This window comes from Leuresthes tenuis, unplaced genomic scaffold, assembly GCF_036924035.1.
Source record: "Leuresthes tenuis unplaced genomic scaffold, fLeuTen1.0.hap1 SCAF_1, whole genome shotgun sequence".
NCBI classification, from domain to species: Eukaryota; Metazoa; Chordata; class Actinopteri; order Atheriniformes; family Atherinopsidae; genus Leuresthes; species Leuresthes tenuis.
This window is the reverse complement of record NW_027325355.1, coordinates 5,233,230-5,260,326: the sequence shown is the minus strand read 5'-3', so window position 1 is coordinate 5,260,326 and position 27,097 is coordinate 5,233,230. Positions and strand designations below refer to the sequence as shown.

General features: G+C 42.3%; 3 protein-coding genes across 3 annotated transcripts in view; 2 read left to right on the top strand and 1 right to left on the bottom strand.

The window, feature by feature from the left end:
* The window catches only part of LOC140294513 (protein NLRC3-like), a 1,060,349-nt gene that overhangs the window by 37,992 nt on the left and 995,260 nt on the right, over positions 1-27,097 (top strand). The window lies entirely within an intron of this gene.
* The window catches only part of LOC140301715 (NLR family CARD domain-containing protein 3-like), a 483,071-nt gene that overhangs the window by 418,186 nt on the left and 37,788 nt on the right, over positions 1-27,097 (top strand). The window lies entirely within an intron of this gene.
* LOC140303567 (NLR family CARD domain-containing protein 3-like) lies at positions 298-6,367 on the bottom strand. Its single transcript, XM_072382760.1, has 6 exons — positions 6,017-6,367; positions 4,070-5,852; positions 3,797-3,970; positions 3,271-3,432; positions 1,596-1,642; positions 298-1,469 (listed from the first exon to the last, which is right to left on the bottom strand). The coding sequence occupies exons 1-6, from the start codon at positions 6,207-6,209 to the stop codon at positions 880-882; spliced, it is 2,949 nt and encodes a 982-aa protein (XP_072238861.1). The 5' UTR covers positions 6,210-6,367; the 3' UTR covers positions 298-879.

Sequence of the window (27,097 nt, the reverse complement as noted above, 5' to 3'; positions counted from 1 at the left end):
TGTGAAACATCAGCATCAGATTCATTGAATCATTTACGCTTTAAGGAAGCACGGCTGCATTTAGGTTGAAGTTCAGCTTTATTATTGTGAATAATTAACAGAGAAGACAGAACAGATAATGAAAACAATATTTTGAATAGATAACACCATATTAACACAAACACTCAGTTCTGCTGCTTTCTTTATATGATCCATGTTTTTTTAAAAGCTTTTGCAACACAAACTAAAACACATTTGAATAGAAAGACACATCCACCCCCCCCCCCCCCCCCCCCCCCCCCAACAATTTGACCCAATTTTCTGAGGTCTTAGTGAGATGTATGAGACAGGCTTTGGGTCAAACTCTCTGCTGGTGTCATCACACCTATGACAAGTTAACCAGGAAGAAAGTTTTCGAACAGAACTCGACTGTCTCTGACAGAACTGAGTAATTCTATCAGTTTAAACCAGAGTCCCTAAACATTGGAGCAGAATCAGTGAAGATCTGTCAGCAGGTTGGAAATTCATCTTGGCTGATTGCAGCTCAGTGATTCCTCTCTGATGTCACAGTTTGTCACATGTGCAGCAAACTAACTGCAGCTGACATGAACTGAATGGTCTCAGTGGAAGTGAGCTGCAGAGAAACACAACATACTGATATTCAGTGTGAAGCTTTGACTGGAAACACACAGAAAAACAACATCCTGGAAGAATGGCAGCTTCCATCTTTAAAGGACTGGAAGAGGAAGAAGTTTCCAAGGAATCATTTAGAAGAGTTTCAAACAGAAAGTGACTGAATCCATGAATCTGAAAAGGTGTTTCTGAGTGAAAGAGACAGACATGTACAGACTGAACTGTCTGTTCAACAGTGATTCTCTGACAGGAGGAAACTCTTTATACTCAACACAGAGACAACCAGGAAACAGGTGACCAGACTGTAAATCCAGGATGCAGAGGTTCCTCAGTGAATGTGGTGTTGAAGGTGTGGAGGTGGATCAGTGTGTCAGAGGAGACTCTGTAGAAGGACAGAGTGCCAGCAGGACGGTCCACATACACTGCTGCTCTGTTAGAGACAGAGGAGGAGGAGGAGGAGGAGGAGGAGGAGGAGGAGGAGGAGGAGGAGGAGGAGGAGGAGGAGGAGGAGGAGGAGGAGATGTGTGTTCCTCTGTTATTGTGAAAGACAGAGTAACCTCCATCAGAGCACCTCAGACTCCAGGACTGATCATTGTATCCAAACAAACAGTCTTCTCCTCTCCTTCTGATTCCTCTGTAACTCACTGATATATAAACCTTTCCTCTCCACTCGACCTCCCAGTAACAGCGACCAGTCAGAATATTTCTACACAGCAGCTGATGACACCAGTCATCAAATCTGTCTGGATGATCAGGATATGACTGATCCTCTTTCACACATGTCACCTTCCTGTTGTTGTCAGACAGTTTCAGGTTTCTGTTCACTGTGTTTGTGTCGATTGTGAGTTGACAGGAATCTGATGGAGAGAACAAACACAATCCAGCTGCAGTTATTGATCTATCATCTGTGCACTTTGATCAATGAGTGATGTGACAGTGTGAAGATGGTTGGATGTCATGAATCAGATGAAGAACACACTTACACTTCCTCAGACCTGGTGTCAACCATCGTTCTCCAGCAGGCTCCACCCTGAAAGGAGGAGGGGGTCAGAGCAGCACAGAGTCTCTTTCAGCATGCAAACATGGACATTATATGGCTCTCACACACACATTGTTCCACACTGAGAAAGGAACAGTCCAACATCTGGATACATCCACTGGAATGGAGCATCTGAAAACTAGAATGAAAACTATTTGATCAACACTGAAACGTACAAAACTCCTTTCAATCATCTCTGCACAGCAGATTATGGACTCATGCAGAGATGCTTTCATTATTTGATTTATCTCAGAAAAAGGAGGAAAGAAAAGAAAGTGAATAAAGAGAAGAACGATGGATGGAAGGAAATCTTTCTGAGCTCATTCTGAAGTTTAAAAGCACCAAATGTCTTCTGCAGTCAGATTATGGAGATGAAGTTTCTGTCTCTGAATTCAATTCTTCAAGTTTGGAAGAATTTTCACTTTGATTTTTCCCTCATTTCTGAATCCAAATATGAGCTTTAAGAATTCTAATGAAATCACTTCAGTTTCTGACATCATGGGCTCTCCTGATGGTCACATTGTTTCTGCTGACTCCTCCTCTCAGTATGTTTCAGGGCAGCCAAACATCCAGATCCTTTCTCAGACCCATTGGTCCATCTGAATGCTGCACAGCCAGCCAGGGGAAGACATTCATCTAGAAAAGTTAGACTAGAAACACTCCCCTCATCCCACCCTCCACACTGAACATTAAAGGCTCAGAATAAGATCAGAGGAGAATCTATAGTCATTGGAAGTATATCAGCTGCCAGGTGTTGTGATTTTATTGATCAGAATCCCTCATTTATTTCAGCCTGATCACTTTTCAGGAATCTGAAACAGACTGAAAAGCCTCCAGCCTCTTCCTCTCCTTCCCCCAGTGTCCCTCTCTTCCTGTTTCTCTGGAATTCCTTGGATAGTGTTTATTGGATTGTCCCCCACCTTTTTTTCCTTTTCTTCCTCCCAGCCAGAGATGGGATGAAGAACAACCAAACACAGCTCCAGTTCAACTTTGGTCTACTTGGTTCTCATCTGGAAGGACGGTCAGAACCACAGAAGGGCAGAACTCTTTGGACCTGGTACTGTGTGGCTCTCAGTAAGTCTGATATCAAGTCATGTGGAGCTCAGAGGATTGTTGAAGTTTGCTCTGGTGGTTTTATCTCTGAGCTGAAACACATCCAGTTCCACACACTGTTCTTTGAATGTGTTGGAGCTGTCAGAGAGCCGGTCCAGCTGAAGATCCCCCATGTGGGCGTATGGAGTGAGGGACACAGGTCTAATCCACATGTGCACATTTCCAGATGTACGGTGAACATGGTTTTATAAATCTTTGTGCTAAGCTAGGCTAACATGTCCTGGACCCATCTCTGTATCTGATCCAGGGTCAGAGGACCAACAGACACTTCTCACTGTTGTTCCAGCAGATGTTCTCCTTGGAGACCTCCTCCACAAATATCTGCTGTTTCTGTTCAACCAGTGTTTCTGCTGTGAGCAAAGGAAAAAGGCTCCTACATGTGTGATTGTTCATGTAACACTCAGCAGGAAGCAAAAACACAGGGCTGAGTGCAGGACAGAGAACATGTTTCCAGCTCTTCCTCCTCTATCAGACATTGTGTGTGGCTACAGCAGGCCTCTCCATACCTGAGTTTATGTGGATCCTTCAGTGCAGCCGTCAGCAGCTTCACTCCTGAGTCTCCTGGATGGTTGTAGCTCAGGTCCAGCTCTCTCAGATGGGAGGGGTTGGAGGTCACAGCTTCAGCCAGAGAAGCACAGCCTTCCTCTGTGATCAGACAGCCTGACAGGCTGCAGACACACAAAACAACACAGAAACTCTGAGAGAACTGCTCTGAAACTGAAGCTGAATGTCATCAAACGTTCAGAGAAACTGGAACTGTCTCACATTACTGACTTTGTGTCTTTGTGCTAAGCTAGGCTAACATGTCCTGGACCCATCTCTGTATCTGATCCAGGGTCAGAGGACCAACAGACACTTCTCACTGTTGTTCCTGCAGATGTTCTCCTTGGAGACCTCCTCCACAAATATCTGCTGTTTAGGCCTCTGAACTCTTTATGCTGTCAGAGGCCTAAAGCTGCTGTAACAATCATACAAAGACCATCCACAGGTGTTCTGTCAGCTGTTTATAAAAACAGTTTGATGAATCCTGACCTGAGTGTTTCCAGTCTGCAGTTTTGATTCTTCAGTCCAGCAGACAACTGCCTCACCCCTGAATCCTGCAGGTTGTTGTTACTCAGGTCCAGTTCTGTCAGACTGGAGGACTGGGAGCTGAGAGCTGAGGACAGAGCTGCACATCCTTCATCTGAGAGGTTACAGCTACTCAGTCTGAGGAGGGAATAATGAGATAAGCAATAATCTGTGACTTTCTCTCCTATAAAAACAACAGCAGTATATTCATACATATCCCTCTATATCTGTACTTACAGAGCTTTGCTGGAGGCTTTGACCACTGGCAGCAGCCTCAGAAGAGCCTCCTCTGAAGCAGAGTATTTCTTCAGGTCAAACACATCCAGATCTTTTCCTGATGACAGTAAGATGAAGACCAGAGCTGACCACTGAGCAGGAGACAGTTTATCTGTGGAGAGACTTCCTGAACTCAGGGACTGTTGGATCTGCTCCACTAGAGAACGATAATTCAGTTCATTCAGACAGTGGAACAGATTGATGCTTCTCTCTGGAGACAGATTCTCACTGAACTTCTTCTTGATGTAATCAACTGTTTCCTGATTGGTCTGTGAGCTACTTCCTGTCTGTGTCAGTAGGCCTCGTAGGAGACTCTGATTGGTCTGCAGTGAAAGGCCCAGGAGGAAGCGGAGGAACAGGTCCAGGTGTCCATTTGGACTCTGTAAGGCCTTGTTCACAGCACTCTGGAAGAAGAGAGTCTCTTTTAGTGTTTCAGACTCCTGAGACTTTGATTGTTCTTCCATCAGGTTGACTCCAGAGTTGATGAAGGTCAGATGGACATGAAGAGCAGCCAGAAACTCCTGAACACTCAGATGGATGAAGCAGAACACCTTCTCCTGGTACAGCCCTCTCTCCTCTATAAAGATCTGTGTGAACACTCCTGAGCACACTGAGGCTGCTGAGATATCGATGCCACACTCTGTCAGGTCTGATTCATAGAAGATCAGGTTTCCTTTCTGCAGCTGCTCAAAAGCCAGTTTTCCCAGAGACTCAATCATCTTCCTGCTCTCTGGACTCCAGTGTGGATCTGTCTCAGCTCCTCCATCATACTTGACCTTCTTCACTTTGGCCTGAACCACCAGGAAGTGGATGTACATCTCAGTCAGGGACTTGGGCAGCTCTCCTCCCTCTCTGGTTTTCAACACATCCTCCAGAACTGTAGCAGTGATCCAGCAGAAGACTGGGATGTGGCACATGATGTGGAGGCTTCGTGATGTCTGGATGTGGGAGATGATGCTGCTGGCCTGCTTCTTATCTCTGAATCTCTTCCTGAAGTACTCCTCCTTCTGTGGGTCAGTGAACCCTCTGACCTCTGTCACCATGCCAACACAGTCAGGAGGGATCTGATTGGCTGCTGCAGGTCGTGTGGTTATCCAGAGGCGAGCAGAGGGAAGCAGTTTCCCTCTGATGAGGTTTGTCAGCAGCACATCCACTGAGGTGGACTCTGTAACATCAGTCAGGGGCTCCTTGTTGTGGAAGTCCAGAGGAAGTCGACACTCATCCAGACCGTCAAAGATGAACACAACCTGGAACACTTCAAAGCTGCAGATTCCTGCTTCTTTGGTTTCAGTAAAGAAGTGATGAACAAGCTCCACCAAGCTGAACTTTTTCTCTTTCAGCACATTCAGCTCTCTGAAAGTGAATGGAAACATGAACTGGATGTCCTGGTTGGCTTTGCCTTCAGCCCAGTCCAGAGTGAACTTCTGTGTTAAGACTGTTTTCCCAATGCCAGCCACTCCCTTTGTCATCACTGTTCTGATTGGTTCATCTCTTCCAGGTGGGAGTTTAAAGATGTCTTCTTGTCTGATGGTTGTTTCTGCTCTGCCTGCTTTCCTGGATGCTGTTTCAATGTGTCTGATCTCATGTTCATCATTGACCTCTCCAGTCCCTCCCTCTGTGATGTAGAGCTCTGTGTAGATCTGATTCAGAGGGGTTGGGTTTCCTGCTTTAGGAATCCCCTCAAACACACACTGGAACTTCTTCTTCAGAGCAGATTTATGTTGGAAAACTGGGTCAAAAAGTTCTAAATAAACAACAAATAAGATCAGTCAATACAATACACAGAAAATCTTCAAACTTTTCATTTCTCTGAGAATAAGCATTTGAACATGTGTTGTTCTGTGTGTTGAGACATCAGTAAATGTGTATTTTATCCAGCAGGTTAAATCTTTAGAGAAATCCTCTTACTGCTCTGCAGACGATCAGCCAGCTCCTCCTGCTTCATTCTCCTCAGGAAGTGAACTGTGATCTTCACTAATGCCTCTCTGCTGCTCCTCTGCTCTTCATCCTCATCCCCCTTCTGACTCTCTAAGTATTCTGGGTAATCTGGACTCAGAACCTTCTGCATCTTCTTCAGCTCCTCCTTCACAAAAGTGACCATGTTGTCCTCCAGCAGCTGGAACAGAATACTATATGAATGAGCCAATCAGACTGAAATCATGGAGCCAAACATCAGATCCATGTTGGACACACTGACAATCCACTGGTCTACAAAGTGCAGCATGGAGATGACTGTGAACAGAATAGATGGAAAAGTAGTTGTTGTACATGTACAGACCATAAATATGGAGTCCAGCTGTGTTCGATGCTGCTGGGCAGACTGACCACTGGGAACCTCTGAGCTCTGCTGGTCCACTCTGTGGAGGAATCATGAAGAATGAGCTCACATTCTGTCTGTCCACACAGAGACAAACACAAGGTAAAGCTCCATGAAGTGATGTGTGGATGTGAACAGTGAATCAGAGGACTCCCTGCAGTGGGAAAGCTTTACTAGTCCTGCTGATCCCACTGAGAATCAACAGCTCAGTCTGCAGCTGCTTGGAGCTTTCAGCTCACTTTGGTTGGGTCCAACAGCTCTCAGCAACCCCTTCAGAAAGCTTTCCCTCCCTGCTGAAGTGCCCTGGAGCAAGGCAGCCAGAGCCAGTGTGTGCTTGGATCAGACTGGTTGTACTGGTATGTGTTAGACAGATAGATGTTTAAAACAGACTCGTCACTGAGAGAACTTTATCTGTGTTCGTAAAGTTGTACCTTTGAACATCTGGGTGGAGCCTTTTCCTTGGAGTATGTATTATAGATCGGTCAGTCTTCTGGCACTCGGAGCTGGGTTTAGGTTCAGGTGAGCCTGGTTTTTCCAGCTTTCTAAAGAACACAAAATAATTTCAGCACTGCACTCAAAAGACAAAAAGACAAGTGATGACAAAACATTTAAAAGGATATTTTTGAAATTCTTATAAGATATTCAAAACCATGTTTGTTTGTCTATATTTCAACCACCTAAAACAGACCTGACTTTACGTTAGAAGTCAGCTGCTTCACACTTCCTACACTGTGTTAAGAGCCAAAGCACAAAGGTGACACCTGCTGGACCAGCTGGTGTCCTACAGACACTCAGAAACACCTCCTGCAACAGCCATTCTTTCCTCTGTGACTGCTGTGTTTGTGGAAAACATCCAACACACACCGCTTCACATATGAACATAGAAATGGATGTGAAACAGAGCTGAGCTCACATTAAACACATGTTGGAATAAAAACTGTTCAAACCGACTCTGCTACATTTTACTCTGTTACAACATTTACACTCAGCTCACCTCTTAAAGGATGGATGTTGGTCTGATTTGAAGTCATTACGATGATCCATTGACCGGTCACTCTTCATGGACACACAGCTGGGTTCAGGTCCAGGTCTGAATCTCTGCTGGATCCTGACAGAAAAACACTTGTTTTCTTCAAACTAAAGTATTCAGTGATAGTGTTTGAGTCTGCAGTGAGACGGCCCGTCAGAGAGTCAGTGTGGCTGCTGTGGAACAATGTTACAGCGCCCCCTTGTGGCAGCTCTGCCACTCTGCAGGCAGACGTCAGCAGGTGTGTGAAACTGGAAGCTGGATGTACTTTTACCTGAGAGAAAACAGGAAGACTGAAGCTCTGAGCTTTCAGCATGGTTCCCTGACTTAGTCTTTACTGTTTGTGTGATCAGATTCATTCTGCCACGGTCGGCATAAAACTATCTGTGTGTGCCAAGTATTTTATTTTGAAGGACACGAAACTATGTAATTAATGTAGATTAATAGAACATTGGACAACAAAAGGAAAGGACGAACTTTGGTTCAAAATTTAAATCAGGACAAATAAAAAGGCTAAAGGTAAGGTTTAGCACCATTTGAAAAGGAGGAACAAAGTATATTTCTGTGTACTTCAGGAATGTTTTGCATTAAATTAGTATAGCACAGGCTAATTGATGTAATTTGGAAATGGTAAAAATTACGTTTCATTTCTTTTATTTATTTATATGTAAATAAGGATGGATATATATATATATATATCCATCCATCATCTGCCGCTTATCCGGGGGTCGGGTCGCGGGGGCAGCAGCTTGAGCAGCTTGAGCAGAGAAACCAGACGTCTCTGTCCCCGGCCACTTCCTCCAGCTCTTCCGGGGGGACCCCGAGGCGTTCCCAGGCCAGCTAGGAGACATAGTCTCTCCAACGTGTCCTGGGTCTCCCCCGGGGTCTCCTCCCAGTGGGACGAGCCCGGAACACCTCCCCAGGGAGGCGTCCAGGAGGCATCCTAACCAGATGCCCGAGCCACCTCATCTGACTCCTCTCAATGCGGAGGAGCAGCGGTTCTACTCCGAGCCCCTCCCGGATGACTGAGCTTCTCACCCTATCTCTAAGGGAGAGCCAGACACCCTGCGGAGGAAACCCATTTCGGCCGCTTGTATTCGCGATCTCGTTCTTTCGGTCACTACCCACAGCTCGTGACCATAGGTGAGGATGGGAACGTAGATTGACCAGTAAATAGAGAGCTTCGCCTTCTGGCTCAGCTCCTTCTTCACAACGACGGGTCGGTGCAGAGCCCGCAACACTGTGGACGCTGCACCGATCCGCCCGTCAATCTCCCGTTCCATTCATCCCTCACTCGTGAACAAGACCCCGAGATACTTGAACTCCTCCACTTGGGGAAGGATCTCATTCCCGATATATATATATACTCCCCCCTGAGCTGTCACCTTATCGTGGTGGGGGAGTTTGCGTGCCCCAATGAGTCTGGGAGCTATGTTGCCCGGGGCTTCAAGCCCCTGGTAGGGTCAACCAAGGCAAACAGATCCTAGATGAGGGACTAGACAAAGAACAGCTCAAAAGACTCCTTATGATGAACAAAAAATTTGGACCTCGTGATCCCTTGCCCGGATATGGGACACCGGGGCCTCCCCCCGGAGCCAGGCCCGGGGGTGGGGCCCGGCAGCGGGCGCCTGGTGGCCGGGCCTGTGCCCATGGGGCTCGGTCGGGCATAGCCCGAAATCATGACGTGGGTCCCCCTTCCGACGGGCTCACCACCCGTGGGAGGGGCCAAGGGGGTCGGGTGCTATGTGAGCTGGGTAGCAGCCGAAGGCGGAGGCCTTGGCGGTCTGATCCTCGGCTACTGAAGCTGGCACTTGGGATGTGGAACGTCACCTCTCTGATGGGGAAGGAGCCGGGGCTGGTGCGCGAGGCTCTGGAACCAGTCCCCTTGAGTATATATATATATATATGTATGTATATATGTTTGCCACTCTTACGTTAGTTTAAGAGTGGCACATGCTTGAGAAAGTTATAAAACAAAATAAACATCAGTAAGGCTTATCTTTGTTCGACTGGGAGCTACAGGTTGATTTGGTCATTTTGTTCTCGTTTCTTCAGAAGGTCGTTTTAAACTGACGTCATTAAACACAACGTGTGAGAACGTAATATTTCTACATCAGCCACCCTGTTCACTACATAATCAGCATCCTGTGAAAAAGTCACATCAGTGGACAGATATTCAGCAATATTCTCCCTTTGTTTTAATAAAGAGCTGCAGGACTGAACTAAAATATCACATTACACACATGATGCAGCTAATTAGTCTCATCAGAGACATCAAGAACTGATCCAAGTCTCAAGTAATTCATCTGAAACATGATGCAGCCTCCACTGAATACTGACAGATACTCACTGTTGGGCTGATGGAACATCATGCTGGAAATCAATAATCTGATCCTTTGACAGGTTGCTCTTAAAGGACACACAGCTGGGTTCTGGTTCAGGTTCTGGTTCTGGTTGGTTCCTGTGAATAAAGGGGGTTTGGTGATGTGAGTGCTGAGCTCTGACATGGAGAAGAGTCATGGACAGTTAGAGATGGTCATCTCACCTCTGAGCTTTGCTCTGGCTCTCATGTTCCCCACACAGAGTGGTTTTAGTGTCCTCACACTGATCCATGCTGCTGAATTCACATCAGCTCACACACACTTTCTACCTTCATCTGCAGAGGAAACACAAATCATTCATCTGCACATCAACTCAAATCCTCCTCTCCATCATTTGGGCTGTAAAAAGATCAGCTGCTGTACCTCCATCAGTCCACTAGATGAAGCCATGGAGCTACCACCCAGCACACTCATGATGATGATGGACCATTACGTACATTTACTGACATGAAACAGGACGGAGATCAACTGATTTAACGTCTGAACCAGAAACTGACTAATATGCTGTTAATAACAGAACCTTCTACCCTGGGAAGGTTCCATCTTTGTCTGTAGGTTCCATCTTATGTTTAAAAGTACAAATAAAATGTCTCTGATAAAAACTTGAATGAAACGTTTTAACTTTTAGTTGAATTCAACAAACAAAAAGAAACATATAAAGGAAAGGAAAAAGCTGAATAAAACATCACAAACTGAGCCATAAAATAGAGAGAACATCTGAATCTACTCCATTTCATCATTAGACGATATTAGTGGATTATATGTTCCATCAGAGCTGCACACAGCTTCATAACTGACTACAGTCAGACACATTTTAACTGACATTCATGTTATTTTATTCTGAAAGGTGACACAGGAAGCAGCAGGAAGCTGCTGTGTCTGACTGTAATGGAGGAGCTGACGGTTTCATTCGATGAAGATCAGTTCTTCATGTAGAAAACAAACATCATCAGCTGATCATCGTGTTGTTTGATTCCAGTTCATCAATGATCTGATAATCATGGAGATTTGTCTTAAAACTCAAAAGTGATCAATGTTTTTTCTGAAATAAGAAGTGAACATGTTCCCCAAACATTACAGAGCAGAAACAAACAGCTTACAGGTTACAGGAAACCGTTCTGTTGTCATCAGAGAGGCTGGAATGCAGCATCAATCAGGTCCGGCCTCTGAGCCCATGAATTTGATTAACTGAGGAATTAAAAGTGAAAATGTTTTTAAAAGTTTACCTTCAGCTGAACAGCAGCAACAAGTCTCTGAAGGTCACAATAACTTTCTATGATGCCTTAACAAGCGTTTCTGTGAAGAGATGCAGAGCAATAAAAGATTCACTGATCTCCTCTGAAAAGGAAGAAATGTAAAGTTGAAACATTTTTTGAGGAAAGCTAAAGTTCTTTAAGTAGAGTAAATGTAGCTTATTGCTTCCAACACATGAAGTTACAGAACCAGACAAACACTCAGAAACTGAGCCAGATGCTGTGCTAACAGCCAGAATTCAGCACACTGCGGGTTGGGCTTACAGTGGATGCTCTTTGCTCAGGTAAAAGCTACAAATCCTAGAAAAGCTCAGATAAAGTTCTGCAGTGACTGTATCTGCCAATCAACAAGCCAGTGTTGTTCTGAAATATGATTCTTTGCTAAGTCTGACCCTCTTTGGTCTGTAGTGAACCTATTACAGCACTGTCAGATGCATTCAGCTGGACTTCTGCTCAGTGGGTGTTATAGGGGGATAAATCCTTCACAAAGACTTTCCACAACCTAAGAATCTGTTAAAAAATTTACTTTCCATCTTTTTTTAAACTTACAGTGGACAGGCGTGTAGAAATGGACTGAAATGTGGTTTTGGAGACCATTCTTACAGTGGATGCATAAAGATTGTCCCTGAAGGTTAGTATGCAGGGTTCCTGCTCAGAAAAGAGCTGAAAACCTAAAGAAATGATCTAAAATCCAAAGCAATGTCAGTTTCATGTCCTCTGCTGCAGAAAGACTGTGGACAAAACACAAAGCCAGGTTCTCCAAATCCTTCCCATTTTTTCAAAACTGAAACCAACTCTTTAAAATTATGTGTATATCTATATGATGAATATTAGGAAATGGGCTCTTAATGCCAATATTGTGAAAGAAATATGATTTATTGTCTAATTCTTGCCTTGTTTCGTAGAACCTGTCAGCTAATCTATAAATGATCATATTTATGATTTGGTGCCTGTTTTCAACACTTCACATTGTTAATGAAAAACATTTTCATTGTAACATTTGTTTTAATCACACCATTATCACTAATATGTTACATTATCTATTATCTATTTTATTATTTATTATTTATTTCAGTAAAATGTCTTACATTAATGTGTTTAACTGATGACAGGGTGTGACTTTGTTTCAATCATTTTGGAGGAAGGGGGGCGGTGGACTGTCTCAGCTCAGGCCGCATTCAGAGGCTCAGACAGCGGGAGAGAAGCGACTCATCTCCGCCTCAGGAACAGGCTGATTCAGGCAGGAAGAAATGCCACAGATCGTCAGAAATGGGAGCTATGCAGGAACAACGACTCCGTGTTTAAGCCTTCACCATCATTCTAGTCTGCTGCTGCTCTTATTCCACATATTGTACTCACACAGTAACACAAAAGGCGGACATGTTCTACACGGCGCGTTGCTGCTCCCACAAACAACTTGGGACCATTTTAAGTAACCAAAGAGTGGGAGTAAATATTGTTGGAAAGTTTTAATCATAGATCTATCTCGCCCTGTTCTGTTTGAAATTACTCTTAGAGCACTTTGCTGGATTCTGGACTGTCACACAATCTTATAATTCATCCAGTTCAAAAATAAAATATCAAAGATTAAGATCGATGCAGAACATCATCAGCCCTCATTGTCTGAGATGAGAAAATGCTTTTCATTTGAAACTGAACAGTCACTTTTCTTTATGGGACGTTTATTTACTGTATTTTGCGCACTATAAGTTTTCTGTGCTTAACCCATACATAAGGAGCACCTGATTATAAGGTGTATGTATTACCTAATGTTCTCGGATTGGTTTATCGCTGCCAGCACACGTAGTGCATGTATTACGTCCCTGTGTCAGGGGGAAATGGACTGACGGTCAAAGAAAACATGATCGGTGGTTTTTACACTTATAAACTTATAAACTGCACATTGATCTGCATCACCCATCTCAGACTGAAGAACAGGCACTAACTGGGACATGGGCAAAAGCATTAGTGATGACACGATTCAATCGCTAAGTACCAGCTCGATACTATCTTTGCCACATTCAGAGTGACTGGGATCCGCCTGACCCTGGATTCACACCGAAGTGGCCAGTTGCTATTCTTTTCCAATGTACGAGAGCGAAGAGATGCGGCAAAAGTGAACGCGGCGGTGAGCGACACGAAGGGATAGCTGAGTGATGCGGAGGGGGATTAATGTCCCAATGAATGCTTGGCGCTCCCCGCGGTTAATTCAAAATGGCGGCATCCGTGACAGATTGTCGATTCCAGTGCACACATAAGGCGCACCAGATTGTATGGCGCACGGCCGTTTTTTGTGAAAATTTAAGGCTTTTAGGTGCGCCTTATGGTGCGGAAACTATGTTAAGTCTGAAGAATCACTCTAAGACAACATGAATGATTTTAACATGATCATCTGAAGCCTGTCAGCCAACTTTAATATCGCCACATTGACTGGTTCATGTTCAGCACAGCTTGGGAACTGGACTCCCCATTGATTGCGATACGTGAAAAGATAAACTGCATCATTTCGCTTTAATCAACACTTACTAGATGCTCTGTTTCAAAATCAAATAATAATCGCTGTAATCATGCTGATACGAACATGTTCACCACAAACCATAATCTCGCCCAGGACACTAAAACTGCTCTCAGATAATAAGAGAAAAAACGTTCCCTTTCCTCTTCAACCCCCCCAACAAGCCTCCATTTGATGTGTTTGCTTGAACTTTACACAGCAAATTGTATTTGTCTACCAGTTCGGAGCCTCCTGAGTTACTGTACAGAGACAGGGCTTTGCTTTAATTTGAGGTTTCCATCAGTATATAAACAAGTGTGAAGGAGATGTTCTGTATTTCTGTTGGAAGTGGCTGTTTTAAGCCAACTGCAGCTGCCAAAGAGCAAATATTCACATAAAATACCTCAGTTTAGGATATAAAATGTGTGAAACAGTATAAATGATCATGTCATAGAGCCGAGAAGGAAAATGTCCACATCCTATTTTAAAGGAAGTCACTTTAAAGCGCGTTCTTGTCCAAACGACTTACTTCCTGTTGGACGGAAAATGCGGACATATTGTAACGTATTTTATGAGTTTGATACATTAAACAATTTTTCTTATTTCAGTCTGATTTATATTGTACCAATGCATTTTTAATTAAAGCTCTGTGACAACCACAGAAAGTGAGAACCGCTCTGCGGCGGCTGAGCTGAGGCCGCGTTTAGTGGCTCAAACAGCGGCCAACAGCAGCTCAAATCCGCCTCCTCTGAAGGCCCAAAACGCATCTTTCAGTCATCAGGAAGACGAGCAACAAAAGTAGAAACAAAGTTGATCTATGTTCATCTGCTGAGCATCAGTTCACCATGCTGCTTCTCTTATGACACAGATTCACAGAAACATGATTAAATCTATAAAATAAAATTACATTTATTTGTGTGTCCGTTCATACAAAGTGTGAAGCGGCAGATTTCTGCTGAAACTAAGCTGCCAACAGCTGAAGTTAACAAGTCAAACAAGAAAACCTCGTAATATTACCTCCAGATTACGGTTGAGACGGTTAAAATTAACTGCAACACACCCAAAAAGAAAGTGAAAGTAAACGAAACTGTTTTGTTTGATTTGTACCACCAGAGGGCGACAAAGCACCATCACCGAACACTGCAACTTCTCCCCAATTTAAGGAGATAAATTGCATCAGAACAGTGATGAAGAGGAAGAAAAATAGGATTAGATTTTAGAAGTATCAGACTTTAAATAACAAATGAAATACAATAATATAGCAGATAAAAGTATCCTGGAATCTGTTTGCACCACATGTCGAAATCATATTCAAAAAAATATTGACAAAAATAATCTGGAAATAAAAATTGAAAAAAAAAAATCAGATCTGAAATTCACCCTTAATCTGTGAATTCATATTTTATTTGCTTTTAGTTTCAATTCGCTATAAATATAATAATATAATAATAATAAAATAAATATTTTGTTTTGTTGTTTCTCCAATTGCAGATGTCAAATTACGTTTATCAGCAATAAGCAAAAATAATTATTACATTAATATATACGACAGTTTTAATCGTTTGATGCAAAAATCTGATGGTACTGTGATAGTGATAGATATGGCTCTACTTTCTACTATTTTCCATTACTATTTCTACTATTTTCACATGTGAACATAATGAACATGTGACTCCGTGTTTGTGAAGCAATAGTTGTGTTTGAGTTGGTTCTGAGTTGTTTAAAAGTGTTTTTCTTTGAGCAGCAGTCAGAGTTGTGCTCTTTCATACCTGTTATGTTAGATCACTGTTAGTTTTATGGTAAAACCAGGTCTAAAAATCTTTATCCAGTTAAAACAAGACAGTCTTGCTGCAATTATGGTGTTTCACTGCACTTAGCTCAAACTTTTTAAACTGTATCACAACCACTGATATAAATGTACATATATTCAGACTAACAACAGTAGTAGGATGTAGGATGAATGAATCACATTAATAACTAAATTCTCCAATTACACTGGAGGAGATTACAGAAATCATAGTTGTGACATTACTGATGGAAGTGGACCAGGATTTATCAAATTATTCTAATTTAGAGGTTAGCAGACCTGTTTCCATAGATAAATGATGGAAAAGAAGATTTCTGTTGTGGACATTCTCCTCCTTCAGCTAAACCTGTTTCCAAAGTAAAAATATTTCAAACGTTTAAGCATCAACGGAAGTCTAACGACAGAATGTAAACTTGCCAGTAAACTCTTCCCATTTCCTCCGGATGTGAATGTTTCTATTGTCGTCACGTTCTGACTTTATCTAGTTGTTCCAGGCATTTCCTGTTGAAATGTAGGGAAAACAACTAAACCAACACACGGTAATGAATCCAACCTCCATGGGGAAGAATAAATGAGGGTAAAAGAAGTCAATAAGAACACAAACACAGAACTGTTGCTCTGGTTGTGAAAATACCAAAAATAAAAGTAAACTTTGGTTGTAAAGTCACAAAAAGATTAAAAGAGAACATTAAAAGAGGGAACCATGAATAAAAATAAGGTTGAGCTGAGTGTGAATACTTGTTCCTGCCTTTAGAGGAAAGTCGGAATAAAAGCGGTGCTGACCACAGATCACTAACCTTCCACAGGCTTTCAGACAGTTGGACCCGGTTCGGTGGCCCGGTTCTACATTGTGAGGAGAAGAAGCAGAAATATGTTTTAAAATCCACAGTTTGAGCTGCAACAAACCAACTGTGAAACTGTCCCAGCTGCGCATGGAGGAACAGTTTCTTCGCTTTTATTTCCTTTTATAGCGTTTTTGCCGCCACACCTCCCTCCCTCCCTTCCCTCTCTCTCTCCCCTCCCTCTCTGTCCCCCCCCCTCTCCCTTCCCTCTCTCTCGCCCCTCCCTCTCTGTCCGTCCCCCCTCTCCCTTTCCTCTGTCTCTCCCCTCCCTCTCTGTCCGCCCCCCCCCTCCCTCCCTCTCTCCCTTCCCTCTCTCTCTCCCCTCCCTCTCTGTCCGCCCCCCTCTCCCTTCCCTCTGTCTCTCCCCTCCCTCTCTGTCCGTCCCCCCTCCCTCCCTCCCTCCCTTCCCTATCTCTCTCCCCTCCCTCTCTGTCTGCCCCCCCCTCTCCCTTCCCTCTCTCTCTCCCCTCCCTCTCTGTCCGCCCCCCCTCTCCCTTCCCTCTGTCTCTCCCCTCCCTCTCTGTCCGTCCCCACTCCCTCCCTCCCTCCCTCCCTCCCTCCCTCCCTCCCTCCCTCCCTCCCTTCACTTTTTTCAGCCTGTGGTTGAAAGCACTCAAAGACTAAACATTTCTGAATGGGTGACTCATGGATTAAACTTCCTTATGTTTAAAGAGATTTTAAAACTTTGAGTAAAAGTAGCAGCCTCACTTTAAAATGGGCCTCTTGTCTTTTTTACATCCTGCAAACAAAACTTTTAAGATAAACTGTATCTTGAAGATGTGTTACTGAATATTCAAACCACTGAATGTCACAATGAACCACGGAGGCACGAAGATCTACACCAAACTGGAGCCCCTTCTGTTAAAGGAGCAGTGGTGCTGCGATGGCTCGCGCGAGCGGTGTTGATGACATCACGGTGTCGTGCTGTCGCGAGTCGATGTGCCAGACCAGTAGTTGCAATCTTCTCCGCCACAGAGGTGTCGCTGCTACGTGAAGGTTACTGCTAACTACTCTACAATGACCAAAGAGGGGGAGAAAACAATTCCCCCGTGAAGAGCAGGAGGAGCAGCAGGCAATGATGCTGCTGCAGTATCTGGAAGATGAAATGCTGCTTAGAACCTTGACGGCAAAAAGGCGACGAAAGAGAAAGATTACTGCCAGAATAGCTGATGAGTCTGCAGAAGCTGAAATTTCAATAGGTGTGTCATCACCATCATAGTCTGATATAGTACTTAGAATATTATTCTAGTGTGTTGTGTTACCTTTTGTTTATTATGAAATAGAAATAGAAATGGACACACTTGGGAATTATCTGTCTTTCAGGATGCAATAATAAAAATAGATCGTCCGAATATTCCTAATAGATCGGTTTTATATAGCGCTTTTCATAATACTCAAAGCCGCTTCCAGTGAATACCAGTCAATGAAATAAGCGCAAATTCTTAACAAAAGTATTTTACATGACAACTGTCAGCCGTGAGTTTTAGAATTGGTCCATCTTTGTCGTTCTCTGCGCACTACAAGTTACACATTTTGACTGGTGCATGACTAAGCTCCGCCTCTTCATGGCGCGCCAGGCAGAAATACGTCTATTTGACGTCACGCACAATGCGCGCCGGGAGCAATGTATCAACTATAAAACAAGCTTTACTGAGTTCTCCCTGTGAAAGGTAGAGCCCTCTGAGCTGGAAGGACAGGGTCAGACTCCCTCTGCTGACCCAGATTTGAATGTAATTACACAAAAGCACAGAAACACTGCTGCCAAACGGGTAAGAGACTGAACCAAACTGAAATGATCACCAGAACAGCAGTGAGCAGGCTAAAAAGTAAGACAGCTAACTCAAAATTGTGAAGTTAAGACGTTTTATTTTGGTCAAGCCTCTGTCTTGAGTGTGCTGTTCATTCTTCTTTACTATAAACGCAAGATGCACAACAGGTCCCAAGACTCTCCCGTCATGTGGAATTACTTCTGATTGATTTGAAATAGGTTCATGGTAAACTGATGTAAAACGCACATTCAGTTCTGTACATTACAATGTTTTTATTGAATAACTTCTCAAGTTTTCCAGGAACAACTTTCAGCAGAACATCATCATGTCGGGCTCAGAGTTGTGTAACGGAGTAAATAGTTATTATTCCACTTGCTTTTATTATTGTAATATTGGAAGTTACAGCATTGTGTGTGGTATGTTGGCTCTTGGGCGTCTCCTCCTTAATGCTGGCGTGGTTACGTCATAAGCTGCACCTGATGGACGTATTGGGACGGATGCCTCCGAGGTAAGTTGGTTCCTTTTCACAGTCTGTATGTGGGAGTTCTTTTTAAATTCCTTCATTAAGCATTTCCATTCCTCTGCAGTGTGTGTGAATTTAACCGTGCCTGACCAGCTTTCTCACGTGTTATGCAGGAGAGAATAAACGGCCGGTGCAGGCGAAATCCAACCAGTCTCAATACGATTCTTAAAACACAACACAGGGTACTATCAGAGAAAGAGAGACCTGAACCTGCCAGTACCAAGGACTGGCATGGTTACAGTTGTTTTCTCTTTTTGTTGTGGTGACCTTTCTTCTGATGTGGTCGATTCTATAGACAAAGACAGGACAGGAAAAAGGTATGTGGGTTAAAAAGGTATGTGGGTTAAAAAAGTATGTGGGGTTTATTCGTTTATTCAGTGTTTTTCAATTCCGGTCCTTGGGACCCACTGCCCTGCAGGACTTAGAGGTTTCCTGCTTCAGCACAACTGATTCAGTTCAAGGCATCATTAGCAGGCTTTGTCCAGGACTTAATCTTTTGATGTGATCCATTTAATCTGAATCAGGTGTGTAGATGCAGGGAAACATCTAAAACCTGCAGGACAGCGGCCCTCCAGGACCGACTTTGGACATCCCTGTGATAGATGGTATCAAACCTTTTCCATGTCCATAAGGTGACAGGACTTTACTTGTACATTATAAAGTGCCTGTTGTTGTGAGTCAGTGATGTCAGCTTTTTCCACACTTTCTTCATTTGCCAAATACAGGAATTAAACAACTAAGAAGAACCTAAAACTTCAAGAACAAAGTTTTAGGTTAAAAAACAAAAGGGAGCCAGTGTTACCTGGTATGCACGGCCTGTGTGGTTGGCTGTGTTCTGGCACTTTCTGCTGGGATCCACGGTTCATCCTCTTTCTTACATTCCGTAGTCTCTCTTCAATGAAGCCTGTTGCTGGATAGCTGGTAACGTTTCCAGCATTTCTACAACTGCGGCTTTTAGTATACCACATTTCCTGGAAATAAATAAGATAGAACTTTCATCATCCCATAAGTTTTGCAGTAGAGACGAGACATCAGTTACAAATAATGAACAGTTACGGGAAACGTGGTAAAAGTTAAAAAAAAAGAAAGAGAAGGTTTATATATATATATATATATATATATATATATATATATATATATTATGGCATGCCGTTCAGGAAATTAATCTTTGAATATATGGAATGAAACTTTGAATATATTGAATGAAACTCTGAATATATTGAATGAACCTTGAATATATGGAATGAAACTCTGAATATATTGAATGAACCTTGAATATATGGAATGAAACTCTGAATATATGGAATGAAACTCTGAATATATGGAATGAAACTCTGAATATATTGAATGAACCTTGAATATATTGAATGAAATTCTGAATATATTGAATTAACCTTTGAATATATTGAATGAAACTCTGAATATATTGAATGAAACTTGACTGACGTCAGACTTCACGGAAGTGCCTGCAGCCATCTTGTCTAAGGTGTGGATACTGTGGCGAAAAGCGAATGACAATTAGTCAGTCCGCTCGGAATTTTGTAGGATGAATATTAAAGTATGAGGACATCATTAACACACTGGCGAATGCATGTACGGGCCAAAATCCTCCCGATAACCCTGCCCGTTCTTCTAACGAAGAAGTCGTGGCAGACTTACGACAACAGGCCAGGCAGTTGTTTATCAGGCCAACCTCAGCATGCCTTCAACCTCTCAGGAGTGCCCCAAAACGGCAATGCAGGCTGAATATTTAGTTAAGTAATGAACGTATATGATGATCCGTGACACAATGTCCACTTTGGGCACGATGCATTTGTCTGTCCGCAATCTGCTGTGAGTAACGTGAACAAAGCTGTGTCGCGGATCATCAAATACGTTCAATACTAAACTAAATATTCAGCCTACATTGGTCTATGAATGTGGGTGATTCTTATTGTATCTAAACAATATATAGCCTGCATTGCCGTTTTGGGGCACTCCTGAGAGGTTGAAGGCATGCTGAGGTTGGCCTGATAAACAACTGCCTGGCCTGTTGTCGTAAGTCTGCCACGACTTCTTCGTTAGAAGAACGGGCAGGGTTATCGGGAGGATTTTGGCCCGTACATGCATTCGCCAGTGTGTTAATGATGTCCTCATACTTTAATATTCATCCTACAAAATTCCGAGCGGACTGACTAATTGTCATTCGCTTTTCGCCACAGTATCCACACCTTAGACAAGATGGCTGCAGGCACTTCCGTGAAGTCTGACGTCAGTCAAGTTTCATTCCATATATTCAAGGTTCATTCCATATATTCAAGGTTCATTCCATATATTCAAGGTTCATTCCATATATTCAAGGTTCATTCCATATATTCGAGGTTCATTCCATATATTCGAGGTTCATTCCATATATTCGAGGTTCATTCCATATATTCGAGGTTCATTCCATATATTCGAGGTTCATTCCATATATTCGAGGTTCATTCCATATATTCGAGGTTCATTCCATATATTCGAGGTTCATTCCATATATTCGAGGTTCATTCCATATATTCGAGGTTCATTCCATATATTCGAGGTTCATTCCATATATTCGAGGTTCATTCCATATATTCGAGGTTCATTCCATATATTCGAGGTTCATTCCATATATTCGAGGTTCATTCCATATATTCGAGGTTCATTCCATATATTCGAGGTTCATTCCATATATTCGAGGTTCATTCCATATATTCAAAGGTTCATTCCATATATTCAAAGGTTCATTCCATATATTCAAAGGTTCATTCCATATATTCAAAGGTTCATTCCATATATTCAAAGGTTCATTCCATATATTCAAGGTTCATTCCATATATTCAGAGTTTCATTCCATATATTCAGAGTTTCATTCAATATATTCAAAGATTAATTTCCTGAACAGCATGCCATAATATATATATATATATATATATATATATATATATATATATATACATACATACACACACATGCACAAACACGGGCACATGGACGGGTCACGTTGTAACGTTAATAAAAAAAAATGCACTGAATCGCACAGCTACTTCAAATTTTAAACCAGGAGTGCCCAAACTTTTGCATTCCACTGTATGGAGACACAGCATACAGGGCATATACGTGTATGAGCGAAAAGAAGGATCCCTTCCACCTTATAGGACACTATTTGTTTTTAATAAAATTAATTCACATCATTAGAAAAAGCGTGTTTTAAGTCAGCTTCCTCTTCCATGTGAACGATGGAAAATAAACTCACATAGCCACTGCTGGATCCTTCATTCAGGCACGGAAAGGTTCTGCACCAATGAACGTGACAGAAACTCCTTCACGTTAAGTGGTTGGCCTGTAAATACAGTAAATAAATAGAAAAATAAATAAAGGAAACACTTTTACAGTTCAAGCTATTTATTTTATATTTTACTATAAATATAAAATATCAGAGAGCTTAATTCTCAACCAAATACCTTTGTGAGCGTCAGCTGGAAACCTGAAACACTTCTGTTTAGGTTATGACTCCAGGTGAACTATATATTGGACATACCTCTCTCTCCAAATCTCTCAATTAAGAAAGATACCAGAATTTGGGTTAATGAAATTCTTTGTTTTCTCGTGATGAGGCCACTTTCATCAAGGCTCCTCATTATGTCTGGGCCATTGGCCGTTAAAGAGAGAACCTGCCGGATGTTCTGAAAAAAGAATAGGCCTCGTTGTTTAAGATTCAATTTAACCCTGATATTCCAACGTTGAGACATAACTAAAAAGATAAACATTTGATATCTTAAAGTTTTCATAGCAAAAGGAAAGAGTACTGAAGTGATTGATCCAGGTGTGTCTGAGTTGTCACAATGGTCAGACACACCTGCATTAATTAGTTGGTCCAATAATGTAAGACAGGAAATAAAGGAGCTGCCTTAAGTTCAGGAAGTAGTGGAGCTGTACATAGAGCCCATTCCACTTAATTTCTTTCCTTTCCCCAGATCCACCGGCTAGTTTGAGTGCTTACATTTAAAAATGAAAGAAACACTCTCTATTGGTGGCACTGCGTGTAGAAACAACACACACTCTGCTTCAGATTCCTCCCGGCGTGGCATGGTGTCCACTTCCTGTCTTCTGGATTTATTTGGGATGGCATGCTCAGATGGAGTGCCAGGTTGCTCAAGGCAGAGCATTTGAAGCCTTCTGCAGAGAAGAAAAGTAAAGTATACATATTGAGTTTCCTGTTTCTTGTGTACAGGAACAAAGTTAATAGTAAGGCCAGGATCAGTGTCATAGGGTTAAAGTGGAAAGTGTTTAGCTTTCAAACAATTGAGAAAAAATAAAAAATTTTTTTCCACTTACAGGAACAATTAGTTGTCTCAAGTTCTTTCCCGACCGATTAGTCCAAATATTTATCTTGTCATTCAGTGAGGGATGTGATATTGATCCTTGTGTACCGATCCGCTGGCATTGTGACTGGATTCCCTTTCTTTAATATATGACAGTAACTATTCTACAACTAATTTAGTTTTCAGAGTTTTCACTTAAAGCAGTTTGCAAGTGGCAATTCAGTTGCTAGATTGGTCTGAAAAAGTCTGTAGCACAGAGATGTATTTAGTGTCATCATGCTCTCTGTATGACATCCACCCCCTTACAGGTCACAGAAGACACAGCAGCACCAGAACAAGTAGAATTTAACCCCTCAGAGCAAAGACCAGAGGTGCCTTCAACGTGGAGGAAACTAAAAAAACTATATGACGCCAAAACATCAAGAGAGAAAGAAACAGCAGCGTTTAGCGTTCGCACACAAGACAAGTCAGCACTTTGCTAACGTCAAATAAATGCAAAATCTTCTCTGTACATTATATTATATTAACATCAATAAAATATCAATCCAATTCATTTGCCTTCTGTACAGCTGCATCTTTTCATCCTGAACAACTGCACTGACTGAAAGTATCAGTGCATTGTTCTCACAACTGTTAAGAGCATTATTGTGTCATTCAGATAAGAATATGAATATATGTTCCTTCACAAATTATTATTACACTGATTTATGTGTTTATATAAAATAATAAATTATTTAAAAAAATAATTACACACTTGTTATTTGATCAGAATAAGGTTAAAAGGTTATTTTCTTTGAAGAAATTGAAATATTGTTGATATCTGGTGTGCATTTTGAATATCTGCAGCATAATTCTTACTTGTTATCGTTTGTTATTCTTGCACTTTTACACATCTATGTCACGATTTACGTTCTGTTTCATGTCTTGTCTCGTCATTTCCTGTTTTATTTTGAAAACTCACTGACCTTCTCCTCTCGTTTCAGGTATCTTGCTCTTCCTCCCGTGTCAAGCGTCTCATTGTCTTCCCTGATTCCAAAGTGTTTCCACCTGTTCCCCTCGGTCCCTCATGTGTTCAAATAGTCTGCGTTTCCCTTATCTTGTGCCAGTATGTGTCTCTGTTTGAGCTACATTAGCAGCCTTACTTTGAACCATAGTTTCCACAGTCTTAGATTCCTGTGCCTTCAGTGATCGATCCTCCTGCAGAGCTATCTTGTTTTGTAATTTATTCTTATTCCCAGTCATAGTTTATTTATTAAAACGGTAAGTTTTCATAGCCTTGTTTGTTCCTCCGTTTTCAGGGAGAGATTTTTCGTTGTAACCTTTCATAGTCGCCTCCGTTAAAGGAGAGCTTTAAGTTTCTAGTTAATGTTTCATAGTGCCTCTGTTTTGTAAAGAGTGCGTCTTTTGTTTAAATCTGCCTCATTAGGAGAGCGAGAGTTTGTTTGTTACTGTTCATAGCTTTTCTGTTTTCCTCCCAGTTTGCAGAGATTTATATTGGTTAACTTTCATAGCTGCACTCATCCTCCACGCCATAGTTACTGAGGAGAGCGCTTAGGTTTTCCATAGCCCGTTCTTTTGCTCTGCCTGGAGATCGCCCTGCCTTGCTGTGCTTTGTTTGAGAATAAAACCCCTTGTGAATCCGTAAAGACTCTGTGTTGTGAGTCCCCTGGTTACTGACGATCTACGGTTTGTATTTACTTGTAAATTTTATTTTGACGTGTCAGATTACATTATGGTTGTCTGGATTAGATTTAGACTTTAGAAATTATTGTTACTAACTTGTCGCTAAAATAAATCTAAAGGCATATGTCACAAATATATGAGGAAGCATGTTCCAGGAATTATTATTATTCAATAAGAATAATGATGTAATTTGTGGATTTTTATCATTCATAACCCCACATGGCAGCAAAATTTCTTCCACGGACAAATGATGGTTTGGATATCTGAAATGAGTATTTTAAAGGAATGATTTGATGTTTATCTGCGCTGCACTTCCAGCATCAACACTGACAATGCTCATTTAGACTTTTGTGTGTCTTGAATTTGGTTTTGACAAGTAATTTCTACTTATCAGGAATGTTCTTGTGGAAAAGTGCACCTACGGTTCCTATTAGTACGACTGTAATTTTGACCATAAGGAATGACATTGGAGGTTGTGGTATATAACGGATGGTTGCCTTCAAACAGCCGCTGTCTAGATGGTACAGGAAGAACTCTGCTTACACAGATCGAACACCGAGGTAGTTTATTGGTCACCAGGTCCGTATTAGAATGACAGATGCATGCATCAAATCTGGAGAGATCCTTGAAGCCAAAAAGTCTGTATCATCTCTCCCTCAGTGGGGGTGCTTCTCCCCTTATATTGGGTAAAACCTTTCCCTATGGGGTTGAGCCTGGGTGGGCTCAATAGTTAGGCTGAAAGATGCATGTATATCTATGTATCCCTGGTGTGGCTGTCCAGGACATCACTTCACTAAGGGAGTTACACATGGGTACTAAGGGATGTTTCTCCAGATGTTCATGGTTACCATTCATCTCCTGTCTGGACACACCGAACACATGAACCTGATGCCACTACAAGGTATTTATGTGAAGCAGTTTATACAGTAAATGTTAAAGCAGTTTTCCATGGACACAATGCACTGATTCAAAAGAAGTCCTGCAATGAAAAGTGTCACCTCTGAAGAAAAGGAAGTTCATGGTGTGTGTATTTAGGAAACAGCACTTTAAGCATTGAGGTAGTTTTATTAGTAAAGGGTTGAAACAAACTGATAACTTGTTCCAGCGACCTGCTGCAAGAATGTCCAGTGGCGTCTGAACGTGTCCTGTCAGCCAGACAGACAGGCTCCATCATGAGCTTCAACCTGTCCGGCGGCTGGCGGAAGCCTGTGCCACCAGTCTTGTCCTGGGGCCCTGACTCCGCTGTCGACTGAAGACATTTTTCCCAGTTGCAGAACAATACTCGCTGGACTAAGCTACTGAGTTCTTCGGCGACGGACAGGAGTCGAAGCGTGTGTCCATTAATGAGGGGACGGCTTGCCCGGTGTCGCTTGGGGGTCTGAAAAAAATAGAGGGTGCAGGAACTACGCAATGAGTTCATGAACATATCAGAAGTGGTTTGGTGTTTATCTTTAAAAACAAGAGAGTTTTTACAAAATAAAAGCCTTGAATACGAATGAATCACATATACCAATTACTTATGCCTTTTTAAAAGAAAATTAAAAGCTTTCCTTGATAATAGAAGGTATGGGAACTACACAATTATAGTTACAACGCCGGAAAATAGGCGAATGTCAAATATAAAACCAATTTCACCCCGCTGTCGAAGTGAAGGCTGTGGCAGCTTCTTCCAGACTTTTACAGCTGCTCTGACACTAAAAAATGGGACGATTCCATTCTTCAAAGGACGGTTGGCAACCCTATCTGGCACCCTGTAGCAGTTGCATCTGCAATAAGGTGGCAGCTCATTTTGCCACCGGAAGTGCCGTTGTTGGTGGGTACTGCCACATCTGACCTTGCTGTCTCTCTCCACCCCTTCCTCCAAAATGATTGAAACAAAGTCACACACAGTGGGTTTACATGATGAGATTAACTGGATTATAGCTATAGTTGGGTTATGCTCCTTATCTGAGCAAGGGTAATTATCCTTTGTTACATGGCGGTGAATGTATTGAATCACTGGCACAAAGCATGCAATATGTACAATAGGTAGCGCTGTACCCATTTCAACTATCATTAATAGAGCCACTTCCTGTTGACGTCTTCACCACCACCAACAACAACAACAACAACAACAAACTCAGGCATTCGAAAAAGTTGGCGAAAGAAGAGCAAGATGAAGCTATGTCCCTCTACATTTGTGATGAGCTGGTTATGGCACAAACGCCATGTACAACGGCGCATTCTCCATCACGTTGTTTGTTTCTTTCTGACGGCGGAGACAAGAACAGTAATATCGTCTCCTTCGACTTCCGGGTGACGATCGCGGGAAAAAATCTCAAGCATGCACAGAACACTCGATCCGAACCACTGTCGTCTCCAGGCGTGTTAAGTGGGCAATCGGATCGAGTTATCCCGGGGTCTTAATTCGATCGCACGTAACCCGATCCAATTCGATTTCTCGTCGGATTAAGCTTGTTACATGAGCTGAATAACTCAATCTTGTTGTAATTTAGCCATTAATCTGATCCGATTGCCCGCATGTAACCGCACTGAGTAAGTCTTAAACGAAGCTGTTAAACATTAAAC

Bases quoted from the DNA above. Each gene is read 5' to 3' on its own strand.
- LOC140303567 (XM_072382760.1), bottom strand. From the start codon at position 6,209: ATGGTCACTTTTGTGAAGGAGGAGCTGAAGAAGATGCAGAAGGTTCTG. The intron at 3,971-4,069 runs GTAAGTACAGAT...TTCCCTCCTCAG, and splicing joins AAAGCCTCCAGCAAAGCTCT to ACTGAGTAGCTGTAACCTCT. The intron at 3,433-3,796 runs GTCAGGATTCAT...GTGTGTCTGCAG, and splicing joins TGCAGACTGGAAACACTCAG to CCTGTCAGGCTGTCTGATCA.